Consider the following 21,470-nt stretch of genomic DNA (forward strand, 5'->3'; position numbering starts at 1 on the left):
AAACGTCGTGTCGAGGGATGTTTGGAAGTTCCCAGCCCAGTGCCTCCAGTACTTGCTGAAGCCATCTGGCTTGTCGGTGAACAAACCACAACGTTACGTTAGTCTGGATATCAACTACATGAGTGCCGGTCCTTGGTTATTTGATAAACCGATCAGTTTATTCCTTATATTGCTGCGTCGGAAGAGAATAAGCCGAAGGGTACACACAGACTTGCTATTTTCCGTCGTGTGTAGCGGAAGTTGAACGAAAAAACCGGATGTATTCAAACAAGCAAACAGTGACACAGACGCCTCAAATCATCCATCGCCCTTGTGACAATTCCGAAATGCTTAGTCTCCTGTGCTGTTCGGCGTTTACCCAAAATGCGCACAATAATCTCCATAAACTGCGTAGCTTGCAGTTTGTATATAGGATTACAGTTAAGAAGTTCCGAGTTGTCGTATATTGTGTAGTGTTACTTTATATATATTACATTACATATATATTACATTTTGTGTATCATACTTGCAAAACTCATTGCAACTGGTTTATTCCATTTCATATTATTATATTGTGTTAGTATAAGCTATATTATGTTAGATTATATAATAATATAATATAATATACTATATATACAATACAATGTTATATTATATGTTACATATCTATTATGTTATATTTTTATATCATATATCAGTATACATCAATTATAATGTAATAATATAATATACTATATATACAATACAATGTTATATTATATGTTACATATCTATTATGTTATATTTTTATATCATATATCATATACGTATACATCAATATGCGTAAGGTTGAACTCCATGTCAATTCATGTTGTACACCTATGGCCGATGCATTTGGTGCAGCTTGCAGACGAAGTTTACTTTCATGGATAGTCAGTTATTACAAACAATAAAAATAATGCAGCTGGTAATATTTCGCTCCCGAAATTTGGAAAATACTCAGTGTGTCGGAAATATCTGAACAATTTACCCAAGTAGATTGATCGGCTAAAGGATAGGAGACAAATTGCATCGTACCTCGCAAAATGTCCAGACAAGTATAGGCCAACAAACCTATAGATAAACTACTGTTTGGTGAGCCTTCACTTCTGCGAAAGGTGCACTGCGCTTCAACCAGCTCGACAAATTTTGTGCATGCGAACCAAAGTTCTTACTGTACGGTACAAGAGAGAGCACGTAAGTCACCGGATGAAACGTTCTGAATGAATTTTACTTTGCACAGCTAGAATGATCCGTTTTTTGACAATTCCGCTCTAACGACGGTGATTAAGAGGGCGGTAGCTCACAAATGCTGCCTTGGATGAAAAAGTTTTGGAAAACGGTACAGTCATCTCGGAAATGTTTTGCCAAATTCTTCTGTTGGGACCGATATACGGTATGGCGTTTCCTAGATCATCAACTGTCGAGATCGATTATTCAAATCTTCAAGCTGTCCTGTGCTTTTCGTATCTTTCTTACCCATGGCACACAATCTTTTCAGAAATTACTTCAAACGCAACTGCGTTCCTTGTTGAATATCGATCGACGCTTAGGAACCAGGCAGCGAGTATCCATTACTGATGGTCATCATTGACACCTCGTTTTCGGCAGGTAGCTGACTAACAGTTGAGATAAACAATTCCCTGAGTGAAACGATTTTGTTAGCTTTACTAGCTGTGTGATGAGTCACATGTAAGGCGAACCGACTGTCTGAATAGTTAGCTATTCATTTGGCACACAGGTTGTTTGGCTTCCATAATCCAGCTCCACAAATTCGCTTGTTGCACGTGTGCGTGGCGTACATTACGTGCCAAGCGCCGGAATACTAATTATTGTAAAACAGCACACAAGGTGTTCTGTTGCTCAGACAACCACAGTTTGGGTTAATCGAACTTCACGGTTGTTGTAACAAAAGGCGTGTTTTTTGACAAATGTCGTTCTTGGATGGTTACCCGGTATGTCAAAATTGCGTTGTCTAAATGTAGTCTTCAAATTTAGTACACTGGGTTGGAAAAAATCAACCGACGAAAATTTGTGATGTTTCACAGCGCTAGCTGTAATCTGCCAATGGCACAACTGACTATCATCTCGCATTATCGCATGGTCGATGGAAAGCCTTGCTCAGGTACTTCGCAGCAAATGGCCATTTAAATATTATCAAATCAGAGCAACTGAGTAGTTTGAATGGTTCAGGTGTCTAACTGGCATTATGCGCATTCCAACCTCAATTGGAATGTCCCCCAAGTCATTTTGTCATTAGATACAACACACGTAGCAAATAATCGTATGCAGAGTAGTTATTCTCCTCGGTGATAGTTGTATGCGGTTTTCAACTATGCGTAGGCGTGCAGTAGCTTGACCAGTGTTGACCAGCAAGTCCGATTCAGATGCCAGCAATCCATTCGCAATTTGAAGAGTGTAGCACCGGTAAAACGTACCAATGTGTAGGATTTTTTTAGTTGTATATTGGTGGAACACTTTCTTGGAACGTCGTCTTCCCAAGAATGCGTTATAACGGAATGTGAATCATCTTAATCCCACTTATTCACCGACAACCTCCTGGGAAGTGCAAAACTGACCTTCATCAGGTAGTGAAATTTAGTCGAAGGTGATCCATCACTGCACCAGTACAGCGTCATTTGGATTTGTCTTTAACAATTTGTGGATTGTTTGCCTGACTTGACTACAATTCAGGGTGTTTGTTACCCCTGAATGCTTGTATTTGCTGTGATTTTGGCAGTTCCCCATATGCTATTTGTGCTCAACGTGGAACAGTTCCATTGGAGGTACTGATGGAAGACGAACTGGCTGGCATTGGCACTGATATTTGTCTGCACAAGGATGAACATATAGATGGATGGCAAAATCACTGGTTTCATTCACTGTGACACGCACCCAGATGAGATTGCATTGCTATGCAGCGCTAGTGTTACTACGTAAGCCTCAGAGCGGTGTGAAGAGTTTCACCTAGATAAGCACTGAAGAATGCTTACTGACGAGGGACATTTGTTCGTTATAATTTTAAACGAAGACTTGCTACTTGTGACTTTTAACCGGCACCTTCTAAGCGAAATTAAATTGAAACCTGACGACTCTACGGATTGTCTTCAGACCGTTATGATGTCATGGTATGTGGGATTGCTCCCACTCTTCTGTATCATCCCACATTTTTTATGTGTAAATTCTGCAACAGGCGGATACTGCGCACTCGGCTGTGACATCCATCCCATCAATGTTGGGATGTTGGCGCAGTGAGTATTACTTACAAGAATCTGGTCCGCATACATTTTTGCATACAAGTTTTGTTTAATTTAGGTACAACGCTTGAGTACCTTGTGGGTGCGCCTGAATCGTTGGACTACTGAATAAACGTCACAGTCAGAGATTTCGATATTATTTTGTGTCTCAAAAATGAATGGAAATTCGCAGCTTGTAGCGCAATCATCCTCAATTTCGGTCAGCAAGTGAGGTTATGCATAACAGAGGTAACTTCTAGCAAGCCAAAAAAATTCAAGTCAAGAAAACAAAGATTTCTTCGCACTATTGCGCGGTGTTAAATGCCCTCCATGTGCTATCGCGGCAGCAATTAACTTGTTCTCGTCCAAGAAGCCCTTGAGAAGTTGAACTGAACTGGCATAGAGCAATAACGTTCCAAGTATTCAGGAAAACCGTCATGCGAAAACGGGCTATCATCTTACACCGCTACAGACAGCTCTGTTTGTTTCTGAAAACCGACCAGAACAAAGAGTAGATTTTTAGGAAAAGCATGCAGTCAGCTGGTGGTCAGAACTTGTGGTATTTAAAGAAATGGTGTCGCTCCTGAAGTAAAAGAATGAGGTGAAGAATGGAGCTCTGTGTAACCGTTCCACCAGGTCGTATGTTATTGAATGACATCAATGACAACTTCATATCTGTGAGATTCAACGCTCAAGACACAAGGGTTTTTGGACTTAGGCGGCCGAACTTTCAGTGAAAAATATGAGCAACTGCACTATCATAACAATTCCTCAGCCATGCGCGCGCGGAAGATCAGGTTCTGACGCGCTGGGTCAAAGATTCTCAGAGATAATGAGCTAAATTGATGGCATAAAAATTTAGATGTCTACCCTTGTTTACAATTTCCATCTAAGCGTATAGATAACAGTAGAGAGACACTGGCAGGGTGGTCAAATTATCAAAACATTTCAGAGAATGAATCCCATCAATTTACGATCGACCCGCGCCACATAATCCAAATTATTCTGGTAACATATGATTGCCAGCTTACGACTCGATCATAAGGGAAGCTATAAGGAATGCAGAGGAAAGATAAATATCAGAAACCAATTCTACCACGACAGTGGGAGGTGTAAGGTAACATTTCTGTGAAACTCACTTGACGGACGAAATCAGCAGTAAGAAAATGGTCTCTGGATGTGGTTAGCATAGTACGTAGAAGAATGTGGAAGGATGTGTGCCTTGGATAGTGCTTTAGTTCTGTCAAGCCAAATTAGGAACACCCAACTTACGAGACTGTCGTGTAGGAATGGACTGCAATAACCGATGAAGCTTGACTCAACCACGATATAATAAAATACTGACGTCAGGATATCACTATCGACTCCTTGAATGGGTTGAAAAATGTGTTCACGATATCACTCAGGTCAATAACTGTCTTTGTCCTGTTCAGTTTTGTTCTGTCGTTTTTATCTGCTCTTCAAGCGACAATTTTGTTCAGCCGGTAGTGCGGACTGCTCCCTTTCTATGATTGTCGCTGCTAGAAACACGACGTAAGTTACACTACGTCTGTGCCCGTAAACACATTTGGGATAATGTTCAACCCTTTGTGCGCCGTTTAGATAGATGTTCAAAGCTTCCCACTTGAGCATCGTCTAATTTTTAGCCGGATGCAAGTTGTGCTAGACTCCAGCAACATATTGGACTGAACCGACATAGTTGATTAGATTCAGACCCCAGTTTGTATCCCTGCCGAAACGTAAAATCACAGACACACCGACCAGGAAGTAAAGTGTACTTCTTGCTAATTTTATACTACTGAATTTCACCCTGTAAGTTTTGTTCAGAGGCATTGTATCAATCCCAAAATCTAAGGGAACACGATCCAATTTAAAGTGTCTAACACAGTTGTAAGTTTACTCAGGGTGTCTCATCCGTCAGTAGATTCAAACTGCAATTAATATTAGCGTAATCGTCGATGGTAGGAGTACGGGAAATCTTTATGCAGGGCTTTGAAGTTGGTATATGTACTAGGTCATTCGTTTCCATCAGTAGCATTTCACGAATATGCCCCGGACGGTCAAAGACGGCCAATACAAAGGACCATCGTAGATAACAAGGAACAACACACCCAGTTTACTTGTGACAAACCCTGGAGTTTTGCCGCTTTTCCCCTTCTTTAGTCGCTCAATGTTTGTCACAGACAAGGGCAAATGCCTTATTAACTGACCCTGAAAGCTTCGATCTGTCCCCTCTGGAACAAGCTGAGGAAATTTCATTCCAAACTATGCCAGCTGACTAATTTGGTGGTGTTACTAACCTATTTCCAGGGTCCGATAACGAAGCCAAAATCAGTTTTGCTGACCTGTCAACTTTAGTAGTGGACGTAAAGACTTCAGACGTACCGGTTTCATCGAATCACTCTACACTGCTAACCTTAAAGACTTCAACTGGTAATCCTCAATTTCATGGGGTCTTTTTGCTTTAGATTCTTACATGAGTGTGAACATTTTCAGGCTAAAGGCATCAGACTTGTGAAGAGACCGACTGGTCCGAACTGCCTAATGAGTAGAAATACGCTTAGGCAACTTATGACATGATCCCGGAGTTTGACCACCAATGAATAGTCTGACTATATTTCCTAACTATAGTCTTCGTTTTGCACGAGGAAGAAAATAATTGCCACCGAGCAGATTGCTCGTAGAAGGCCTTTGTTTATTGTGTTACAAAAGCCGCGTACAAACTCAACTACACAATGTACCTGTTCCTCCCTATATGCCGAAGGTTGACCAAGAGCATTAGTCGTGACGACGGTCACACTTGGTCTTTCTTTCTTAGGTGACAGCGTTTGTTCATCGCCAAACAAAAAGTGAAACCGAAACAATCAGTTTTTACCGATTAGTTGAGCGCATGCATTTGGTTAGTTACTGAGGAGCTATTTTAATCTCACCGATCCTTTGCTTTAGCGAAGCGTTGAAATTGGCTAGGAAATTTGACTACTTGGGACCAATCGAGTATTATCCTCAACATTTTACAACCTCATGTAGGACCTATTGATGGACAAGCCCCCTTGAGACCTGTAATGCCAGCTGCGGTTAATCCCGAAAAACAATCATTTGGGTTGAGGTGGATCGCTCACGTGTCTACTTGAGCTTCACCGTTTGCCATGTTATCACATGGCCACTGACCGCAAGTGCGCACATGGTGACTATAAATGGAAATGGCAAAAATTCCTATAAGGTTGACAGAAGTTCCTCAACAATCCACTACTCATTTTGACTCTCTCTCTCTAGGTTCATCAGGTAGGCACAATACCTGAGTTTTCCTTTTTCTGCTTAAGTCCCCATTCTTGTGCGAGTAAAGCTTTGCGTTCGTACGCGGACTACCTTGGTAATAACGGAGTATTCGACAGAATATCTGATGATCTTTGTGTTCCCAATGGTCGTATAGCGTTGAAATTTGTCAATACACTTGACCGCTGGCAGAAGGTGAAATGCTATTCGCATCTATCCTTGTGATGTTTTTATCCTCCGGGATAAACAACATTTGGAAGAAACGCATTTCGATTTCATAAGGTTGTTTGCAATCGTGAGACAACTTAATTTCACAATTCCCCACTTTTTGAGGCTTTGTTACTAATGATATCACAACCTAGATCAACATCAGCAAGGGCCTTTGTACTGAATTCTTAATGTTTGCTTTCTGAAAATCACATCTGTTGTGTTTATAACGAGCGAATTGGAATCTAGATACGTCCAAACGCATGCTGCGATGTCACTACTGTGGATGGACAGTCGAACTGGCACTAGGAGAGAGAGAGAGACAAAATACGTCTCTTATTTTTTAGTGTCACAGTTTGATTAACTGTAACAAGAATCCTACAAAAAAGTACCTCCAGGTGTGCGGGCATAAATGTGACCTGATTCCCAAAATTTGTTCAACCTCAGAGCAGCGACACCAAGTGATCGTGATGAGAAAGAGATAGAAAGGAGACGGAGATGTATCGGAGAGCTGGTCTTTCTACAGTGCAGCCTGTTTTCATCTCGGTCTTGTGAGTTCAGCTGCTATGGGTGATCGTTCCTATTTTAGTGCCTTCTGTAAAGGGTTTTGAAAACTACATTATCTTCTTTGCTGTCGAAATACAAGGTTTGGCACGGGGTCCGAGACACAGTGGGTACAGCCCACAAATCGCCACCAGTTTGCCACGCCCCTGATGAGGTGACATTATCTTGAATCTTGTGTTTTATGATGTCTATTGTTCAGTCTTTGTGAAAATCCGTAGACCATGAAACGCTGCCCCTCACCTAAGAGAAAGGGGTTGGCTCATCGATGATAAACCTGGTCTGTTCACTATAAATTGATGTAAGTTTAGTCCTCAGGTGCCGAGAAGTAAAGTGCAAAAGAATCAGCAAGGTCTCATTGATGGTTACAACTGCAGTATGGCAAATCCACCTTGACTAAATCAAAGAAGTCATAATATAATATCTTGCTCTCCATATTTCCACGTATGACAGCCAAATCTAATCATATGCTAGCACCCACAAAGCAGATATCTCTGATAAAGTAAAATTATTACAGAGCGTAAGCTGTACGAAACCGATAACACAATTGGTTTCTGGAAATGTAAGTCGCCAGTACTCATGAACGGCTAAAAGTTAGGTGCACTAATCTGTCCATTCTCATAAGAACTACGTCCTAAAATTCGACCTATTTAGTCGTTCTTCTGGTGTGGTTGCCTTGTAACCAGCTATTACTTTTTCCCAAGTTCCTCCCTTGCGTTTTTACTGATTCCACGAGTTGTTGTTTTGGCGTCAAACAGCTGGTCCATTAAGGAACAGACCACAAGTGATTAGAATGTTTGCTAAAAAACATAGTCATGAAGGGTGCACCTGAGCGATTTTGCACACAACTGCTTTTCAGCATACTTGGAACTCTTAGAGTGTAACAGATGCTGATATACCATATGTCTGTTATAGTTTTTGGATGATGTAATGCTATGAGGGCTGATTCTGTCTGCCAGTCAATGACGTATCATAAATACGCGTCATGTGTTGATGAATGATCCGTGATCGATATCTAGCGCGGTTGCATAGGATTCAATCACAGAGTATAATTGAATGCATATATGTAGCAATTAATTTGATTCGAAGAGTCTTCAAAAACCTTGTGAGTAGTTCCGTTTATGGAAATATACTGTGATATCTCGTGTCAACTGAAACATGAGGCGGCCTTTGTGCAGCACATTCAGCTGAAGAATAGTGTAAACGGGAGATTCACTTGAGTCTTTCGTGAAGACCAAACTGATTTACAAATGAGCGTATTTCTCGAAAACTAGGTTTCCTTGGTTGCTATAAAAAGAGTGATTTTTTGCTGTACAACTTGAGTATATGTAAGAAGAAAAAGAGTATATATATATGTATGTGTACTTGTATATATGCATATGTAAATGTATGTGCGAAGAAACTAGGTGAACACAACTGTGAATTCAATTCATGTCTTTCTACTTTGGACTGCAGTTTTCAAATTCAACATAAACATGGCTTCATCTTTTTGGTGCGTCCTTCTGATTTTCGTCAAGCTGAGATTGTAGGGTGAGAAATGAAACACAAACTTCTGAAAGGGTCATCAGTAGAGGTCCAGCGTACTAATGACCTTTCTCATCCAAGTTCGCATGATTTCACGGGGGAAGTGTAAATCGGGCACACCCGCGAGCACCATTGAAAAGAACTGACGTCAGAAAATTTCGATATAACCGATAATTTTGCTCAGAGCAAGGCCATCAAAGACACAAAATTCATAGTTTCTCGAGGAATATCACCGGAGTGGCCGTCCTTAATGGATTATATGAGTTTACATTCAACCAAATCTCAGAACAGAGTCTGCGACGCCCGGGTAAACGCAGAATGATCTAGATGGACTGAATAATACCACAGTTCTCTTAAAAGAATAAAAAGTTTATTTGGTCTAAACATAAAGTAATGTCATTCATTTTCGTACATTTCGATCGTTGAGCGACGAAAATGCACGTCTTTGTCCCTATGTCAAAAAAAACGATACATAGAATTAGTCGACTTTCAACAGCAAAGCCTTTCAGCATTCCTTCCGTGCAGTGTTGGTCCTCAGTACAAAAGACAACCTGATTGGTCAAGTCAGAATGACAGTGTTTTGCCTGCTAGAGTTTCTACAATATGCAACAATACATTCCACTGGAAACCAACCACCACTTAGGCTCACTGATTGTTTATTACCAGTACCCGTCTGTGGAGCGTCCTGCACAAGTGGCTCACGCGTGATTGATATGCGGTCCACGTCATATTTACCCAGTATCTAAGTACCCATTCTACTATTCCAGTGTGCGCTATTTCCACGCAGCTTGTGAAGTCTTGGTTTGCGTGCGCACAACATGTACTTATGTGATTGCAGAACTAGGGAGCTAGAACAGAGAGAAATTCAAACTATATTAGCCCGCTTTCTTTCCAAGGGAAATGATTTTGACGGTTCTGCGAGGACAGGCTTCTTACGGAGTGCTTTTCTCATTAAAGGAAGTGCTCCTGTGTTGTTGCTACTTTTAATCCGACGCTTAGTGTGGCAAGGACGTATCTAAATTCGGATATTCGTCAAGAAAAAGCAGTATCTTGAATGGTTAGCTACAAAAAATTTTCGAGAAACAAGTGCGGAGAAAATTTCAGCTGCTTTTCAAAATTTCGATGGGTTTTTATTCAGAATTAGTTATCAAGTAGGAGCTCGGCTTTCATCCAGAACCAAATGATGTCTTTGCTAGATAGCTCAATGCTCTTTTTACGTGGTAAAAACCATCTGCAACCTGTTATCTGAGGAAATACAATTATCCAAAAATGAGGGATTTTCCTGAAAAAGACCAGAAAGGAGATCAGAAGAGATCCCTTCGTCAGCCACACTCTAGGACGTGATCCCCTAAAAAAGAACCTATCCATAGGTGACCTTTAATCGTCACTCTTCACCCATTAGTCTCTGGAGGAAAATGAATCAGTTCCATTTTACTTACCCATCCTAAGCATTAAGCAATCAAGCTGAAGTTGTCTACTTGGTCTCACTTTTCAGTGCCAAGAAATCCTTTCGTCGCGTTGTACAGTGATCTCTCGATGAATGGATGTCACTTGGAAAAGTGGTCTTAAGCCTTCACAGGGACAACTGACGTCTAATGGATTTCATATTAAATCATGACTGACGACAGCGACTTCTGTCAAGGCGATTTGCTCTCACTGTAATGATCTCCGTATAGCTTGCCATAGAAATTTGTCTTTGGCGACAGTATGCAAATTACCTCCAGGTTGTCAGGTAAACCATGACTGTTGCAGTGACAACCAAGCTTCACACCGACACTTTTTTCGGACAGGTTACTCGTAAAAAGATGGTCTTTCTTAGCCTATTACAACAGAATTATCGATCAAGTGCCTAAGGAAATAGCAGAAGGTCATCACTTCAGCCAGGGTACCAATCACTTTCAAATCCGTGCTTGTAGAAATTAGCAAAAAATTTGGTACAGACAAGTTTTCTCCGACTGTCAAGTGATGACACTTCAGTGAAGAACATCACGTACTTATTTTATCATCTCCATGACGAGCATTACTCCTATAGCATCCTGCAACAGAGGAAAAGAGTTATTCTATAACCGCAAATGAAAACGACTAGTTGGGTTAAACTGTTTACTTCCTAATTATGGCTAATCACGCCTGATAAAGGCTGAATTTGAACTCCCTGATGCCTATTCATGTGAAATTAATTTGTTGGAAACTGGGAATATGTTGTTGGGTGAACAAACGAGTACGATAATTTCAAATTTGGCCTGTCTAAAGAAATTTCGTCTTTGGGTTGAAGTTAATAAATCTCTACAAGACCAAAAGTATCGTGAAGTTGTTTCATCCCTACTAGGAATCATCAATAGTGTGCACCTCAAGTACCGCTTATTTCCTGGAAGATTTGAACTGGTTAGTGGTTGAAGTTAATAAACTATTCGGCCACTAGCGAATGATCATAACCTTGCAGGACGTCAGGGTGAATAAGAGCAAACCAACACTTGATTTCGTTACTTCATTTACGGCTTAAAAATAAGGGCACCAAAGCTGAATGTTATGCAAGACACAACCCCGGAAAAAGCTAACAAGTCGTTTGCCAATAACCTGACCAATAGACGGTGGAACAATCTAGAGAAGCTTGTACACAATGGCCGATACATGGCTTGCTTAATCCAAGATAAATAACTCCAAGTTCCAGTATTACTGAGCACAGTATGTGGATTTGCTGCGGCCCTCTATTTCAAGTATCCTTTGCTTGCACACGTTATCTTCCGCTTACTTATTGGCATGTCCTTGTTATCTTTTATTCACAGGCCAACGCTCGGGAGGTTACAGATGTTCTGGACATATTCAGAGATACCAAGAATCTCTACTACCTTTGTAAATATCTGCTTGGACAGAAAGTCAGCACAGTGAGTTGTTCAGATATATTCTGTAGATTTTTCAGCTTCCCCACCCACACTGGTAGCATGCAATCTGTCTATTCAATTCTACTGTCGATGTAGGTAATCCGAATTCCCTTAGCAGGCTGAGCTCTCTCACTGTCGAAATTCACCCTTCTTCACACGCTCATGGGTTTCCTCAGACCAGTTGGCAGTGTTGTATGGAAGTAGTGCACTCGTGTGGTCGTCAGTGATGATCATCGGACTCCTGACAAGCACGTAACATCTAAGACCCATGATGGACTGTTCGGATCCGTAATCTTGACATGTTGAAGCTCATATGTTGGGGCCACTGGCACCTAACGCTTTTTGCAAACCCAGATTGATCAATCGCTTCGGTCGGAATGTCGGACGTTCTGATAGTCCGACCCATCGAACGACGACCCAGTAACTGTCCTGGTTGTGACGATCGATTAACCCGCCAGTCAGGACTTCCCGGTCGGGTAGCGTGACACACGCTTGAAACCCACTGGGCAACTATTTGGTTGCAATTTTGGGGTTTTGCGGGATAGGTATTTTGATCGTAGTTACACCACTCTCGTTCGAGCGGCCGTCCTCCTGTTCTGGCGTAATTATTCCGGTGAGTCCACACCAAACAGGGGAGCACTGGACTCGAGTTTCGCTCTTATTAGAGCTCATCATCAGTGCATATCCAATGGCCGTGCCGGAATTTGAACCCCGGATAGTCATGTGGGCCAGTGAGTCAACTGCAGTGTTGCAGCACACCTGACTGTGTTCAAAACGAGCTAACAATCAGCTGACGGAAAGGCGTGATGTATCAAGGTGTAAATTTAGATCACCCAGACAGACGGAATAGTAAATATGGGCTCACAGGCTGGTAGTGATCAGCCTGGGACGGAAAATCACACAAACGCTAGTCTGAAGACTTTTTCGTGTACTCCACAAGCTTTGTCTGGTTGTTCATTTATGGATTGTTATGATCTTGCTTGCGAATTAAGCTTCAGTAGCTGAATAAACAGGCTTCATAAAATATAACCGTACTTCACCAACTGGACACAATAATTATCAGAAATTCACTCCTGGTAGGATTCTTTAGACCGTCTCTCCCAAAGGATGAAACTTCATGTTTTATTTGTTCGGGTCGTCATCCGTTTACTTCCGTTAAATGCGAACCCTTTCTTTGATAGCAAATTAAGTAGATGAATATCGTCATCCTGGGTGGGAGCAAAAACCCGACTGCGCTAGACACCACTATATAGTGTCAGAAAGAGACATGAAAGGATCAGATTTGCGTATACTTTGAAGTTTAAACGGTGCGAACTCCCGCTCCTTGCCGATTTAGCTTGGTTTATTACTTCAAACAAGTCTGACTCGGTTATTTTTACATCTGCTTTGGTAATTTAGAAAATCTAATTCTGGATGCAAGTGGAATTGATAGAGTGCAAAGGTCAGTCTGAAATGCAACAGTGGACTTATACACTCATCTGCATGCCAATTGACGGGGGACTAAACAGGAAGCGAGCTGAATCTCTCTCCTCTCACTAAGTCAGCTGCACCAAGACTGTGCTACCTGATGAGCACCACGGAAGACGAAACCGGTCGTTGGTTGTAGAAAAGTGCTCAGCAACCTTATGAGTAGTATGACACGTCTATACACTAGTAGATGCTATGTCTCCTCCGATATTCGGACTTCGAATCCCAGTTTAATCATTCAACTTATGAATATTGCTCTTAGAGGTGTATTTGCAACTTACAAAGGTGAGGCACTATAAGAACAGTTTCTAACACGAAGGTATACGAATAACAAATCCAACCGTTTTCTTCAGTTCAAAGAACCACTCGCAGAAGATGCTTCCTACCTGGATCGAGCAATTGCCATGTTGGAACGTTTGTATGGGGTAAGTGGCAATCCGATTTTAAGTAGGCTATCAAGTCACACGTTTTGGTGCGTGGCCTTACACCTACCAAAGGTCCATAAACCAACCGCTTATCTCTGCTTTTCAGTCATTTATTGAGTGTTTACTCACTTGAAAAGCAAAACAGGGAACTTCTGAGAAACTTGTTGTCCAGGGTATAATCTGAATACCCGAGGTGTTACACAAATTTGCCCTGATTAAATGCGCCCAAACGTGTGGGCTTCCGTATGTGCATACTTGCGTGCCCTCTAACCCGGCGAGGAAGAGCCGTCCGATATCTGTGGTTGTGAAACGTTGATCGGTAGTGAAGCATCTGTGTTGAACACTGAACACAGATTTCATGCTGTCGGTGATGATGATGAGGATGATGAGGATGCAATGTCTTAGCTCATCATCTTGCCTGTATCTGTGCGCACATCGATTCACTGATCGCACCATCACGATTAATGTGAAAAGTGTATTGAAATTATTGGGAGAATCAGCAACGGATACGAATCCTGAGTTCTTTATAGCGTCTGAGAAAATGACAGCTAAAGCGTAGACCAATTTGAAATGTAGTATTTAAAGCATTTTTTTAGAACACTGGAGTTTGAGATTAAGGAGGTGACACATGCGAGAATAGGGTGCAAAGGTGTATTGTGTTCAGAAGTGCAAGTTTTTGCGTGTACTATTCATCGTGAACCACACAACGTGTCCACTTTGGTAGTGATTTTGTCCAGACATGTGATACTTGCCTTCAACAAATATTACGAAACCGTAACTATGCAACATTACAACTGAGTTGCTATCCTGATTGGGCCGAATAAACTTTGTAAAAGTGTTTTCTGAGAATAAAGAGTGGGTCGTATCAAATTATTCATTCAAAATCTCTCATTTTCCAAGTGGTTTTCTTTAGGAATGATTTTGGTTGTCAGACGTCCCATAGTCTGGACCTTCCATGTAAGGGTGTGCCAGATTTTTCTATTTCTTATATCGTACCAGTTTAGTGATGGCATTCGTTAGATGGGTTTTTGCTAAGGGTGACCATGGCTCTTTTTAGATGCCTGTACAAAGAGGCACTTATGGCCTCGCACACGGGGACAACTACCAGAGATATTGTTAAATTTTTGCACCTTTTGTCGAAAATCTGTTTGGTCATTACCGTGCATGTTGGCTTGCGTCTATCTATCTACTTGTCCATTGGACAATTATGTTACATCTGTGTACCTCGAAAGAGCATTCCTCGGAAGCCACGAGACTAGTGCGTCATTGCCGAACACAAGAGTAACAAAGTGAGAGAGAACCTATTGTTAACCCGCCACAGATATTCGAAATTTAACCCACATACAATTAGACTAAATCATCTAAGCATGAACTCACGAGCGATGCGCACTAGGTGATGCAGCTTTCTGGCTATCACACAGCATAAAACTGCCCTGTAGACAGAGCCCATCATGGGAAAATGGTCAACTAAGCCATCTGTACTCACCTGTTTTGGGTCGCATCTTTGGTTTCATTGTATCAATGTTAACCTTATTCGTCCCCGTAAAGCCAAGTAACTAGGTCAGAATGGTTGGTTCAAGCTCTCATGTATCAAAATTATTCGCACCGCCCTCAGTCAAACCCACTAGCAAAATAACGCTCAGCGACCGTGGTGTTTGTAGATCATATTTAGCACAAAAACGCTGCTTGACACTTAAAATTACCGCACACATGCTAGCAACCGGTAAAATGAGAACTGCTTGTTGTCCATAGTCTGAAATTTATGGGAATGAATGCAACAGATCGGAGAAAAATGTTTGCTGGTGAGTCAAACGTGTGAGTTCGTGTTGCACGTATAGCTGATAAAATGTTCGTGAAGTTGTGCAATTCAGTGGCAACCATTTAACCGCGAGATTCCCAAATATGTTCATCAGCATTATCCTCACCACTCACAAACCAGTCAGTCAAACCGCCTGGTGCACAAATGATAGCAACAGAACGCTCCAATTCAACGAGTCAGTTGGAGACTAAAGGAGTACCCGCACTAGGTGTTAGTTCAGTGCTATTATTACATGGTTCAGAGGGTAGAGAAGGGTAGAGCGTTTTTGTTCATTGTCGAAATGCTGGAGAATGTACGACAAATGCAATAAATGAAAAGTCTGACGTTCCTATAGCAATCACCGGAACCACACTGCCATCGATAAGACAGCACCATGAACACCAATCTGGTTATGCTCTCCAGAAGTGCACATGTTTTTGACGCCATCCGAATGAGGTCATCTGACGTGAAATATGTGCAAATTCACTTGGTGGATCTTTCGCCAATCAGCTTGAAGCACACGCAGAGTGCGCGCGACTATCCAACTGCACTGACCAATCGATAAATGAAGGAATATGGGTAGACGCGCGTAGACAGCCGAATGCAACGTTTTCGGGGTAGTTAGATAAACCATCGTTTTTGGACAAGTTGCATTTGGCGAGGTTTGTAATTTGATGTCAAAAACGATTGTAGTGACATACTTTATGGCACACACGTAAGTTGCACTCCACGAGATGTGTAACTGTACCACATAATTCCCCGAACACATCATATGAGCTGGAAGGTTGTTGGATAGAACCTAACCGTCATGAGTGAGGCTAAGATCATTGGCTCACTTTAGGAAAACAGTCCATGCAATACACAGCCTGAATTGAGAAGGCCAGGGCGTTTTTAGATTTAACTCTAGTGACTGCGATAAAAAAGGCTTTTTTGTTCGCGATTGAGTCGTAGTGGGGATTTCAGATGTGGAATATAGAATTTCGCGGGGAGGATTCGTGTTCGATCGATCTGAGTGAAATCGCCATGTGCATGGTTGCACACTTATTTTTCGTCTAAGAGCAATATTAAACATCCATTAGCTATCTGTTATTTAACCAACTCCCTTATGAACAAGAGTGTGTTTTCCATTATGAGCACTTTCTGCAGCTTAGTCTGCAGAGGATTTATTTAGGCTCTAAATTTGAAGACTGGTTTCATCTTCCTCATTCCGTTCAATAGCAAATTTTGGGTGAACGTGGGAATTCAGGGATTAATATCCACATCACTCTCACAGTTTCCCCTTCACCTTGAGTAATCCCGTAAGCCAAAATGAGAGGACAAACTACTTAAGTCTTTTTTGAGGTCATCAACACTGTCAAACAGGCGATTGAACTCCGATAATTATATGAGCCCAGTGCTAACTCTTTTCTCTAAACGCAGAAGTTGAATACGAATAGACAAATGCTTAGGAGAGAACGATAGTGTGATGACCGTATGCATCTACCAACAAGTCAGGAAAATCTCAGACAGAACGTCTCGGAAAAATACATAAAAACGCCCTTCCGAATGGACGTTTTTCTTATTCGTCCCGATAGAATGGTGGTTACACGCTTGTTTTATGTGTCGAGTGGACGGACATCAAGGACATGATCTACTGATAAACTAAAACAAAAGAGGAACCAGTGCTTCCACCCTCAGAATAACCTCAGAAAGATATGAGTTGAATTTTTTGAACCAGAGTGGTATGAAGTAGGAAATCTGGGAAATCTGGGAACATTCCAGATTTGAATATAGCCCCCAGATTAATTTGCCGGTTGTTCACTTATGGAGTTGAAAGTTGACGTCACTTCAACCGATGAGAATTTCGGAAACAAGAGGCGTATAAACAACACTAAACAACATTTGTCAAAAGCTAGATGTTCTAAAAACACTTGTGATTTTATATCCAATACGGTAAATGTTTTCGAGAAATACACTCATTTTCAAATCAATTTGGTTTTCACGAGCGACTCAACTGAATCTCTCGTTTACGATATTCTATAATTGAATATGCTGCACACAGGCCGCCTCATGATTCAGTTGACACGATATTCGAGATATCGCAGTATATTTCCATAAAGGAAATTACGCCTACCTGATGAGCCCCAAGAAGGGCGAAACCGGTCGTGGGCTGTCGACCTTGTTGGTAGTTTCCTTCATGAAAATATACTACGATATCTCGAATATCGTGCCAACTGAATCATGAGGCGGCCTGTGTGCAGCATATTCAATTATAGAATATCGTAAACGAGAGATTCAGTTGAGTCGCTCGTGAAAACCAAATTGATTTGAAAATGAGTGTATTTCTCGAAAACATTTACCGTATTGGATATAAAATCACAAGTGTTTTTAGAACATCTAGCTTTTGACAATAAGCTGAGTAATTTTGCAGAATCTGGGACCTGTTGATGAAGTACTAATACTTCCAGTACCCTCCAATCCGCTCCACAAAAGTGCATTGATGATGTCTTCTCGACTGGCGGGGAAAGGTTTGAGAACAGATTATCTAGCTCACAGAACAAACCAGCAGCCGTATACGTTACCCTAGCGGCCGAAATGCTCTCTAGTAACAGTTAACGGGAGGAGCAAGCGACCGAAATGACCGCACTCATTCGGTGAGCTTCATTTAGGACCACCGGCAACGCGCATCTTTTTCAAAAAAATTACCAATAAATCCTATCTGAAGAGAGATTTGGAAGAGGGTACATTGTATGGAGCACAACCAGGAATTTGACCCCCCAAGGCATGATAAAGTTGATAGTACTAATAAAGCTCGATTTTCCACTTTGTCTTATGTTTTATGAACATCTCTTGGTTGCAAGTGCCCGTATGAGGAATGGAACCATATATCATCGTAGTGGAAAATAGTGCCAAGCCGAGCGGAGTCTTTGGTTAGTAACATGTTCACTGAGTCTGGCAACCCAGACCCTGAAGCAATGGAGCCTACTGGAATAGTGGCAAAAGTTTCTCGGGCAGTCACCGAACTTCGAAAACCGATTAAATCTGCCTCCATCGGTCGTTGACCTGGTTGCTGCGCTTTGGACTCCGAGTCATTTTGCAGTTTGTGTACTGAGTGTCTCTGGTAGATCATGCTCAAAGCCGCTAGTTCAAGACCTTGGCTTTGCAAGAAATAAATGAGAACGAGGTAAGAGATGGGAAGCCAGCTGTTATTCTATTGTGTTATTTTCCCATTTTATCTACTGGAATCACAATGCTGATAGATAAAGTCCCGAGCAGTTAACCTCGCTCAAACCTGTGGCTGAATATCCATAATCATTTTTGCACAGACCGTACACTTGCGCAAACAGCAAATTGCTTCCCATCGAATGAAGATTCCTCAAAAGATCCTAACGATATTACCAACTGTGCCTGGACACCAGTCAGTGCTTTTATCGAAGTGGACTGCACATCTCTGTGGTCATTAACAAGAGCTTTTCTCCAGGCATTTCTCAGCTCATTTGAGGGTCAAAGGAAATCCAGAGCAAAAGTATTGCAGCGTCTAATGAACCCTAAGTTTTAATAGGGATTTCATGTGTCTCCGACGTACTAAACAGCCGGAAATGTTTTGACGTACTGGCCGAACTTTCATGCTTCTAAATATATTCTGTTTTGCCGCATGTCGACCTCGTGTGGGACGACTACTTGAACTCAGTGCGACACAACGGACGATGTTCTCTCCAAACGAAACTCTGCGTAATGAAATGTCTCCCATGGGTTTTAGACGGTAATCTTTACAGCAAACACTTATCCGCTTCAACTTTAACGACTTCCAAAACCTTCAAATTTCGTCAGTCATATCCTACATCACAGCCAATGCTAACTGTGTTAGAATAATCTGACTGGGGTTGTTTGTTCACATCTAGTTATCCTGTCAATAAAGGGTCTCATGAAATTAGCGTTTACGCGAACTGGACAAGACTGTGCCCATGCAGACTCGGTGTTTATCATAGACTACTGAATGCGTTCATTTCCTCTAGATAAGACCAAACCAAAGACATACGATATTGTATTTTGCAATGCTGAGCAGATCTTGCCGAAGATAGAAAAGGGCACATGACGCACATTCTGTTACTCTGCAGATCTAACTTCCGATACATTCCAAATTCGTCCAACATAACTAAATACTGTATCTAGGGACCCCTTGATGTCGATCGCTTGGACAAAAGGACGAACTTGACCGTGTGGAAGCACCGTTTTTCCGAATGCTGCTTTATTCTGTAGTCGGAAAACTAACTTCTATGCCCCATTTTACAAACGTGATTAGCTTACAGCATTCAATCGCTGACCACGTGCGGGAATCGGAGTTTGCAATAGCGTCCCACTCATGAATCACAAGTTAATACCAGCTTTCATTGGTTGAAACAGAAGGCACTCGTCTAAAGGAGTACCCTCAGTAAGCAACTCGCAAAAGACAACACTCTCCTGAAGGAAAGGATTTTAGCGAGTCCACAAATACCCTCAATAATCGAAAACCACTTGGGAAAAGCCTTATACCGGCAGGGGTCCAATCTAAAATGCGACGTAATACAAAGTCATCTAGAGATTGATGGTAGTATCGGGAGTTTTCAGTGGGCATTTATTTTAGCCACAGAAAAAACATTCCAACACTAGCAAAGTCATCTAGAGATTGATGGTAGTATCGGGAGTTTTCAGTGGGCATTTATTTTAGCCACAGAAAAAACATTCCCAACACTAGACACTTTCAGTCCGAACATACGTAATGGTACGGACTCGGTGTAAGTGTGCTAAATTCCATAACCATAAACACATAACACGATCATTATGCTTTCATCATGCACCCAACTGCATCAGGTTCTGGAGAACAATTATCACCTGTGCCCATACGGTGCTGCAGAGGCCTTTTTGATTTCTAGCTTACATTCATTCCTATGCGTGGGTTCCCTATTCGTCGGACACAGTCACCAAATGCGCACATGTTCGAGTGTCGGTCGCATCGATTTTTCATCCGACATGGTGACGGTGACTCACGCGACCTGTGTGGCATACATGTTTATCAGTGCTGTATCAGTACCAGAGGGAACATGGAAATCTGTTCACATTTCGACTGAACGACCAAGTGGTCAAAGTGGATGGAACTTCGACCAAGAAAAATCAGTTGAATCTGAAAATGAGCCGACTAAAAGTGACGTATCAGGGGATTTTCAATAGCCTTCATGTGACCTACCTCCAATTGAAAGAAGTTTGTGATCTTATCCAAAAAACTAGAAAAATCACAAAATTCGTTGACCAGCAAGCTGATGCTGGTTGACCCTTGAATTGTTCGACACTTGGTGACAATGAAATCTAAAAAGTTCGTTACGTCGCTTCCTCGCTATAGGATAATCAGTATATTTGGAATTTAAATGCTTTATGGCGATCGTCATCTCGTTCGAAATCGTGACATATTTGTTGATTTTTTGAATCGTTTAAAAAGGCTTGGGCAGCAAGAAGGGGAGCGATTATTTTATCAGAGAGATGCAGGGTTATTTGACTAATTTTCTGTCTGTGTGCTCGTTCGCTTAGTTTGTTTATTTTACTGACTGACTGATTGGTTGATTAACTGGTTGGTTGTTCGGTTGATTGGTTGGTTAGTTGTTTTACTGACTGGTAGTTGCTTATGTGCTTGAGACATGGGAGGGTATAGTTAACAGTCGAACGGTGGAAAAGTTTGCTGAGTATTCCATATAGGTGGTATTATACCAATGGGTATTCGAAAACTCTTCATTCATAACTTAAATTTGCGTAAATTACGGTCGCGAAAAATAAACTTTTAAACGAAGCATTTCAGGAAAGATTGTTCGAGTAGCGTCGGAACACCGTTTAAATCTTAGGCTGTTTAACAACTACCTTTGAAAGCTGTTTCGGTTAACGTTCCTATGCGCACACTAATGAATACCAATGAAAGCTTTCGTATGGGTGTTTTCTTTCTTGAACTTTCCATTTATACAAATGGCGCACTTTAGCACCGAGCATTCCGGGATGTTAAGTCCTCAGCAGAGAATTACCTCTGCTCAAACCTGAAGACTCTTATTTGAGTGGCTGATCCGTCTCTTCGTATTTGATTGTTGTCCTATATATATATATA

General features: G+C 41.6%; 1 protein-coding gene across 1 annotated transcript in view; it reads left to right on the forward strand.

The window, feature by feature from the left end:
• The window catches only part of T265_04575 (hypothetical protein), a gene marked incomplete at both ends in the record, with an annotated part of 227,219 nt that overhangs the window by 29,637 nt on the left and 176,112 nt on the right, over positions 1–21,470 (forward strand). The window contains 2 exons of the mRNA XM_009169350.1: positions 11,582–11,680; positions 13,498–13,569. Of these exons, the coding sequence (XP_009167614.1) occupies positions 11,582–11,680; positions 13,498–13,569 (171 nt within the window). The remainder of the gene's footprint in view (positions 1–11,581; positions 11,681–13,497; positions 13,570–21,470) is intronic.

Source organism: Opisthorchis viverrini (assembly GCF_000715545.1).
Source record: "Opisthorchis viverrini unplaced genomic scaffold opera_v5_77, whole genome shotgun sequence".
Classification (NCBI taxonomy): Eukaryota; Metazoa; Platyhelminthes; class Trematoda; order Opisthorchiida; family Opisthorchiidae; genus Opisthorchis; species Opisthorchis viverrini.